The sequence below is a fragment of the Numida meleagris genome, chromosome Z, assembly GCF_002078875.1.
Source record: "Numida meleagris isolate 19003 breed g44 Domestic line chromosome Z, NumMel1.0, whole genome shotgun sequence".
Classification (NCBI taxonomy): domain Eukaryota; kingdom Metazoa; phylum Chordata; class Aves; order Galliformes; family Numididae; genus Numida; species Numida meleagris.
Window position 1 is genome coordinate 28,297,549 of NC_034438.1, and position 9,469 is coordinate 28,307,017.

General features: G+C 37.2%; 1 protein-coding gene across 3 annotated transcripts in view; it reads left to right on the plus strand.

Annotated features, from left to right (window-relative positions):
• UHRF2 (ubiquitin like with PHD and ring finger domains 2) overlaps positions 1-9,469 on the plus strand; it is an 81,784-nt gene that overhangs the window by 18,224 nt on the left and 54,091 nt on the right. For all 3 annotated transcript variants that reach the window (XM_021379748.1, XM_021379749.1, XM_021379750.1), the window contains one exon: positions 3,907-4,166. In XM_021379748.1, the coding sequence (XP_021235423.1) occupies positions 3,907-4,166 (260 nt within the window). The remainder of the gene's footprint in view (positions 1-3,906; positions 4,167-9,469) is intronic.

The window sequence follows — 9,469 nt, forward strand, 5'->3', positions numbered from 1 at the left end:
AGAAAAGTGTTGATAAACTTAGCAAGCTCAGCTGGGGTCACAGAGGTGTCCAGTGTGGCAGCATTTGACTGTCTTAGAGAGACCTACCACAGTGGTCTTATCTAACCTGTAAAAGAGAAAGTTCTGTGGGAGACAGGACCTTCCAACAGTCTGTGAAGACAAAGGCAGACTTTTTACTGGGACGGAGAACAGGAGAATGAAAGACAGTGTTTGGGCATTGAAAATGGATAATAAAGACAAGGGAAAATAGTTTCAGACTTAAAGGGGATAGGTGTAGGTTGGATGTAAGGGAAAAAATCTTTTACTTTGGAAATCTCTTCCGACTCCAAGGATTCTATGACTCTATTTAACTATAAAGATTGTTAAGAGCTGTAACAGATTGCCTTAGACTATGAAATATCCATGCCTAGAACTTTGAGAGACATAGCAACCAGATAAAGTTATGGACAAATTGATATGGGTTCAATTTTAACCTTGTTTTGAACAGGAGGTTGGACTGTAGATCTCCTGAGGTACCTTTATAACTTTGTGATTGGTGAAAATCAGAATAATTTTTTTTTCCCAGCTTGCACCATTGCATTTTATTGTTGGACCTTCCACAGATTTGATACCATTTCTTTGTATCATGGCTCATCTACTGATTCTTCCTGGTTTAATTTTTCCGTTGTCCTCACATCCTTTAGAACTTGCAGGTATTTCTTTAGTTGTTCTGTTGTGTTGCTCCTCTCATATTAGCCCTGAGAACCAGATCTATTTGCTGCTTTTACTTTGTCCTTTCAGAGCCTTTTAATTTAAAGATTTTTATGTAGGGACCTAAAGTGGAGTATTTTAGGATTTTGCTTCCAAAAATGTACGGTTTCTACTTGCATGCAGTGTTTTTCTTTAATAATTAAAGGCATGCTTGTTGATTTTATTCAATATTTTGTTTTATGTTCCTGTGAATCATTTTGTGGTATCAGTTTGACAGAACCAGAAACATCCTGTTGAACAGTACTATGGAAATTTGCTCTTACTGAACTGTATGTTGCTGCAGTTTAAGAGTAGGCAATTATTAATTATCTCATTGTCAATCTTTGTATTTTGGTGCAAATTTTGAAGTGGTTCATGTGAAGTTTTCAGAGTAAAGAAGTAGTAACACACAACAATTGACAAGATTATAAAGTTTCATAGAATCATAGAATGATTTGGATTGGAAAGGACCTTTAAGATCATCAAGTACCAATTGCCCTGCTGTAGGCTGGGACACCTCCCTCTAGACCAGGTTGCTCAAAGCCCCATCCAGCCTGGCCTTGAATGCTTCCAGGGAGGGGGCATCCACAACCTCACTGGGCAACCTGTTCCAGTGTCTCACCACCCTCACAGTAAAGAATTTCTTTGTAATATCTAGTCTAAATCTACTCCCATCATCCTGTTGCTACTTGCCCTTAGAAAAAGTCCCTCCGCAGCTTTCCTGTAGAACCCCTTCAGGTACTGGAGGGCCACTATGAGGTCTCTTCAGAGCCTTTTTTTCTCCAGGCTGAAGAGGCACAGCTCTCTCAGCCTGTCCCTGTAGGGGAGGTGCTCCAGCCCTCTGGTCATCTTCGTGGCCTTCCTCTGGACCTACTCCAACAACTCCACATCCTTCTTGTGTTGGGGGCTGCAGAACTGGATGCAAAACTCCAGGTGGGGTCTCACGAGAGCAGAGTAGAGGGGCAGAATTACCTCCCTCAATACTCTAGGCACGCTTCTGTTGATGCAACCCAGGATATGGTTGGCCTTCTGGGCTGCAAGCGCACATTGCCAACTCATGTTGAATCTTTCATCAACCGACACTCCCAAATCTGTCTCCTCGGAGCTGTTCTGATGCCATTCTGTGCCCAACCTGAACCTGTGTTTGGGATTGCCCCAACCCAGGTGCAAGACGTTGCACTTGACCTTGTTGAACTTGGTAAGGTTGGTGTGGGCCCACCTCTCAAGCCTGTCCAGGTCCCTCTGGAAAGCATCTCTTTCCTCTAGCGTGTCAGCTGCACCACTCAGCTTGGTGCTGTCTGCCAACTTGCTGAGGGTTTCATACCAGGAAGAAGGGCAGAGATGCTTTCTGTAAGAATAAGTAAGAATATACAGATACCAAGATCTGACTTGATCTGTCTCATTTTAAATTTTTTAACTTTTTTTTTGTAATTCTTTTAAAAGAGTTTTAAAAAATATTTGAAATAATTGGTAATTTTCTCATTTTTGTGATCATAATAATTGTTCTGTTTGTCACAGTTCATAATGGTTAATCTTACTATTACAAAAATGAACACTTGGTGCTTTGTTGGTATTAACAAGTGTGATTGTATCACTGGATGCTGTGCCACAAACTAGAGTGAAATATGATCTAGGTTGGTAGTTGTCTTTAAACAGTCAATCAGAGTAAATTATTGCATTTAGATTGTAGGAACAGCAAAAGAATTTTAGGCTGTTACACCAATGTTAAACTTCTTTCTTACCTTAGAATTTCAATTTTGCTTGCATTGTTCCTTACTTTCTTCATGTATCTTTTGTTTCTCATGGAAAATATTCTTCATGTACAACTTGGTTCCAAGTTCCTGTTCCTCAAAAAATACCCCCAAGTAATCATATCCCAGTTTATAATCAATAGAAAATACATCTATCAAAACAATTTTGCATAAAGTGAAGATGACCACTCTGAATGCTTTGAATTCTCTGGTGCAATGTGGATTTTTTTTTCGGGAACAATAACTACCTGTAAAACTGTTACCTGGTGTTCCCAGTGGTCTATCATAATACTTCTTGCCCTTGTGCTTTACAAGGGTGGGAAGTCAGTTTTGTAAATATGCACATCAAATTATGGTCTGAAAGGAATGGGAATTATGGGTTGAAAGGAATTATGGGAGGCTGCATTGAATTCTATTTTTTTTAAATGTAATGATGAAGATGGCTTGGCTGATGCAGCTTCTCTGGCAGTTGTCTCAAAAAGTAGCAGCAGAAGGAGTCTTTAGTAGTGTCTCAACTGTGATTTTTAAGAGAAGGAAGTAAAGAAGCACCTTGTGCTACAGCTAATTCAAACTCTAAAGATGATATGGATATGTGCTTTTTTGGGCATCCTTACAGAATCGTCATTACAGAGGTGTGATAATTTATCTATTTTCATATATTATCTTTAAGACAGTTTTGAAATTTGTCTGTTCTTTGATTTATGTGACTGAAGTGCTCATCCTGACAAAGAGCTGTACTTTTGATGCTGTAGCTTGTAAGAATAAGAAGATTAAAAACAGGTGTTGGGATTTTATATGGGAGAAAGAAGGGGGTTGAGTTTCAGATACTATTTTAAGAAGGTGACCAGAAAGTGAAGAGTACAATATTAAGTATGATCTAGAGTTCTTGAGTTAAATTTGTTATCTCAAACTGCTATCAACTTTATGTTCAGATACCTAAGGAATGCTTAACTCTAAATAGTAAAAGTTATTGAACGTGTGCTTGCTTATTTGTGTTTTGCCTTGCCTCTCCCAAAATATGTAATAGTTGCTCTTTTAATATAAGCTAGCCTTTGGGGATGATAATTATGTCTCTGCTGCTAGAGGCTGGAGGCTGTAAGCTGCAGATAGACTTGTGCCACCTGGTTTAGCTGGCCATGGCTTGAGCAGAAGGCTAGGCTAAATGATCTCCAGAGGTCTATACTAGCCTTATGATTCTTCCTGCTACTAGATTTTAATGAGAAGGGAATATAATATTGAATGTGCAGTGTATTGATGATGACTGCATGTTAACTTCAGCTTACTCAAGCTAAATGAGTTCATGTTGTTGAATGTTTTACAGATTAAGGTTAATAAGGTTAAGTAGTTTTATAGTAAGTTGTCTTGTTTATTTTTAATTGAGATTGTAGAAGAAAAGCATAAAATCATTATTGAATTTTCTTTTCAGATAAATGAGTTGGTGGATGCGCGTGATGTCAGCATTGGAGCCTGGTTTGAAGCTCATATAGAAAATGTTACCCGAGCAACAAAGGGACATAAGAATGGTAAAGCTCAAGGAAAGAGCAGTAATACTTACAAAAGGACTAACGGAAGCTTAAGTCAAGATCATTCTAGAGAGAATACAAATAATTTGGACAGTACACCATCTACATCTTATTCAGACTGTATGGACACTGAAGAAGCTATTTATCATATCAAGTATGATGAGTAAGTGCTCCTGATACTATTTTGAGGACGTCACATACTGTTATTTGGTTTGTATAAACCAAGAATTTCTTGAAGACACTTGTAATCAAAGAAAGCGAGTTCAGTATCACAACCAAGAAAGAATATTCAAATACTTAAATACTTTTCGGTTGGATATAGTGAATATATTGGGAGCTCTGTTATTTTCATGCCTAAGTAATCATCAAATACTAATTTGTCTTTATGAAACTTAAAATCCATCCTTTGTATGTGAGAAGAAGAAATTCTATAAATGAATTTTCACTGTTTTTTTTTTCTCAAGTAAAATATCATTTATCTGTTCTCTGTGCATATTCAGTTCCTCTCATTGGAGATGAAGGAGAAGTCTCATGATAGCAAATTTGGGTATATGATTTTGATGAACTTTATAATAAATGAAATAGGCACAAATAACAGGTCTGCATTGCCTGTAAAGGATTCTTTTAGGGAACTTGATGACTTGAGTGCTTGAAATTGATTACGAATTGAACTGAGGGCACTAAGAGAGAACTGTGCTTTTCTTGTGTTTTTTCTTCTTTTTCTCTTTTTTCTTTTTTTTTTTTTCCAGTAAAAACACATTCCAGAGCCTGCAATGTGTGGGCTGGAGTAACCCTTCATATTGCATACTAAGTTTAAAGGGATTTCTTTTGTCCAAGGTTTGCACCATTTCATTCACTGGAGAAATTGGCCTTGAATATTTATTTACTTATTTTGCTCTCTAGATAACACTTGCTGAAACATCGAGTTATACATCTAAATGAACAGAATTGTTGAGAAATTTTGATTTTTGTTACTGAGAATAGTAGAAATACCGCAGTTTGTGCACTCTGAGCTTGATGTAAAGACTTGCAAGGTATATTTGGTATTAACTAGATTTCCAAAATATGTTTTTAGAGCAGCTATTTCAACTCTAGTTATTTTAATATGTAACCGAATCTCCTTTTGCAAGGAAAAATAAAAGTATTTCAGACTTGAATAGAGTACACTGTTGTTCTTGTTAGTAACAGTTACAACTTGATAGGCTTTTTAAACTCTTAAATTCAGAGATAAAATTGTCTGCAACTATATGTTAAAATACTAGATAACTACAAAGATTAAAGTAAAAATTTGAATACTTTATTAGGTACATGGAAATAGTTTATTCAAGAAATATGATCAAAATGCTTTCTATTGTAATCATATGTGCACTGTGGTGTGATTTCAAAGTCTTCACTTAAAGATTACCTTTTCTAACAGTGTAGATGTATACAATTGAGCCACAGATAAAAAGTTTTTAGAAATATTTATAACTGTAAAAGGAATTATGTTGCTCTTCTGTGAATGATTTAGTTTCATCCATAAGTTAGAGTGCTAAAGTAGGAAATGTTGCACAACATCTGATTTTATTTGACATCCCGTACTAAAAAATGGAAAAGACCTTTATTTATATGTACTCTAGCAGGTAGCGACAGTCATCTTCTTACTGTAAGATCATGGGTAGCAGTTGTATGTTCTTTGCCAGCAAAATTAGATAAAGCATAAGAACATAATGTCGCAAGATAGTAGATATTTCATAGCTTTTAATCACTAATTCAGTCTAAGGTATTCAGTGTTTGAGCTTTCAGAAACTAACTTTGGGAAGGCTTTTTGGAAGATTTGAACTTCTATTATTACTTTGTTTTAGAGGAATATTACTGACCTTTAGTACAAATATTTTAAGGTTTCACTTTTTTAGTGCTAATAGTTGTGTCTTCATAGAGCTTGATTTGTATACAGTAGTGTTTACCTCTTTGTAGACCATGCATGTGGCATGCTCCCAGTGTACTTCCTATGGATAAATAGGGAAGGCATGGTTTACTTTTCCACACAGTTCCTCTCTGCTCCAGAATTTGTCATGTCTAATTTAACTTCTTACTGCTATTATTAGAGGTTCTTATTTTGTTCTTTCTTCTGCACAGTTACTTGTTTCTGGATGTTCTGGGTTTTTTTAGGTTCAACCTGTGCATTTTGCTACTTCACATACTTACCATTGTCTTGTCTTTTTTCTCACTATGTTGTGTCTTGAGGGAGTTACCTCCCATCTCTTAAAGAATATGATTCTTTTAGGTGGGGTAATTTCAGCTCTGCCTTGTCCACAACAGGTATACTCCTGCAAGAAGTGAAAACACTTTCAGTTACCTGAAACAGAATAAAAATGGCTAGGGAATGGAAGTGATAAGCCTGGTGTGTGTGAGGCTATCAAAATTATTTGAATACACTGAAGAGGTGTCAGAGATGGACACACATCCACAGCTTCTTAAATTGTCACTGATGCTTATGTTTTCCCTCTACTTGTTTTATCCTTCCAATTTGGAAGAACATCTCACCAAAAAGGAGGTTACAGCTGAAGGACACAACACCTGTAGTACATTAAATTGATGTATTCCACTTCTTTCTCTCTGAGACTTGGTGATAAATGGCAAATATACTTCATTATGCCATTTTTTTGTGGCAGACTTAATCTCATAAGGAAAAAAAGCTTAAACATCCTTTTTTCCCATTTGATACTTGGAACCCATAGTGCTTATAGCAGTGCCGACGTAAGAGTACAAGGATACTGTGCAACTCCATCTCAGGAACAGCTTTCTGTCATAATTGAAGTCCTCAAGTGCAGACCTGAGCTGCCTTGCTTTCTCAAAAACACACAGATCCCACGTATCTTAACTTAGATGAAGGACTGAAACTGCTGCTTCCTTTTTTTTTTTTCAGCAGTTTCATTAGTATTGACACTGTAGTCATAGATTCAGGACAGACTTGTGCATTGTTTGACACATGTGTCTGAGAAGTTTGTAGCTGAGAATTGTATCCAAAACTGATGCTTCACCTCAGTCATTCTCTGATACTGCCACCTGTCAGGAAAGTGCGTCCTTAACCTACGTCACCTTAGTAATTTATACCAAAGCGCACTTCAGCTTTCACGTTTTTCAGGGTGTTGAGAAAAAGCTGTCAGAGCAAAGAACTAATTAAGATTTCTTTTAGCCAAAATGCCTCTAGAAGTTGTGTTTATCAATTTCAGTAAGGGTTAGCGTTGCCCCAGCTATTGATTGTACTTAATTCTGTGGCTGTGCGTCGAAGTCCAGTCTTTATTGGATGCCAGTATTCCACATTTGATCCTTGAAAAAGTTAGTGTAGCATCAACAGATTTCAGGTTAATTCTGGCTTTGGTTTCCTAGTTGGAAATATTTGGTAGTCTGTCAAGTGAAGAATCCAACTAATTATTAATTCTTTTTCAACAAGTTAACTTTTGGGTCACTCCTTGGAATGACTCTTAAAGACTGAAGCAGGATTTGTCCCTTTCTGAAGTGATTTTAGCAGTGGTGCTGCTTGATCCATATATTAGTCTTGCACAAGCCTTTACTGTTTTAGGTTTGCTAAAACTACTACTTATTCTTGGGCTGAACAGTTTCACAAGTGTACCTCCTCTTGATGGTCAGGGTTTTCATTTATTCCTTTGTTCTTTCCATTTCCTGTTTAAGTAATGTAGTTAAAGTGAATATGAAAGGGAAAACACTATGGCAAAGCTTTTTCTAGGAAGGATTACATTGAAGAAAAACTAACCTTTGTGGATAAGGGCTTAGAATAACTTTCAAAAGGGCAGTTGCCTTATGGCTAAACAAGATTTACACACATCTGTGACTGCTAGTTATGTGAATAAAGAAGGGATATCCCTTTTTTATTTTGAAAGGTTTTAAAACACAAGTGGTACTTGTCTAAGAGCACTATCTTCATTAAAGTAGAGAGTATAATCAATTCTGAACTTCGTTTGGTCTTTGGTACCAACTGTCCTGGCATCCAGTTGTGGAAATAGTGCTTTACCCGTTAAGTCCTTCTGCAGAGAGTTTAACACAGTCTTTTGCCTGGAGGCAGTATTTCTTACAGGTGTTTCTATTTCTACCACTGTTGTCATTCTCCCTTTCTGCCACTTTATTCATTGTATTTCTGTTTCACCTTTGCATGGATTAAAGTTTTTAATGACTGATATTAAGGTCGAGGTGTGCTGTCAGTTTTCATACATTACCGTCATCCATTTCTTCTGCCTCAAGCAGCTGTTTTCTAATACAAGGAGAATATGAACCTGTCTTTAACAGGATTCAGTTTTCTTCTGTTTGAAAGGACTTGTAATGAATCCTATGTATGTTTGGATCCTAAAGTTAACAGAACTGTAGGTAGTTACCACAACTTATTTGCCTGCTTAAGAATTACTCTGTGAGGAGCAGGGCACTCAGTAGTTGCTTAATACAGCACGGTAAAGACATCTTCTGTTGCTGTCATGTAAAAGCTTACCGTTTCTTTTTAGTGTCTCTATTTTGTACTTATTTCTTGTGCAGTGCTGGTTATAGCCTACTTAATGTTAGAGAGAGAGTTCTCTCACTGAGTGTTAGCTTCTTGATGGTTAGCTCTTCCCTGAAGTGGTGGAAAGACTTGTTGATTTACAAGCAGATGCTGCCTTTTCCTTCTTTCTCCTGCTTTCCTCAATAAGTCATGTGTGATAGACGTTTAAGGATGCACTCCATTCCATTTAAGGATGCGCTCAACACAGTAGTTGCGGGAAGGCTAGTGATGTCTGCAGCCTGAGAAATGCCAGTATGCTTATCTATTCACAAATGATTCAGTATCACTCAAGTGTGGGTCACTTTTTCAGGGTAGATGATGCTTCTCCTCTGAGGTTTCATGTCAATTAACAGAGAAGTTTAAATTAAACCTAAATTGAAATAATACTTGTGTTATGAGTCATTAAGTGTAGAATCACAGAATCATAGAATAATGTAGGTTGGAAGGGTTGTTAAAGATCATCTAGTTCCAGCCCCTCTGACTGTGGGCAAGGTTGCCACTCATCAGATCCAGGATGCCCAGAACAGCATCCAACCTGGCCTTGAATGCCTGGGCAGCCTCTGCCAGTGCCTCACCTCCGAGTAAAAAATTTTCTCCTAATGTCTAAACTAATACTCTTCGAGTATAAAGCCATTCCCCTTTGTCCTATCATTAACAGAAAAGCCAGGTCTGTTTCTGATCTGTTTGGGTTGTGTGTTGGATGTTTATGACCTGGTAGAATTTCCATGGATGTCTTATCTTTGATGTTGTAAAGAGCCTGTCAGATAAACGCTATGAGACAGGACACATTTTCAGCGAGTTACATGACCATCTTAAAGGTAGTTTAGGTAGCCAGATAGCAGTAGGGATTAGTTAGTAGGGATTAGTTAGTAGGGATTAGTTAGTAGGGATTAGTTAGTAGGGATTAGTTAGTAGGGATTAGTTAGTAGGGATTA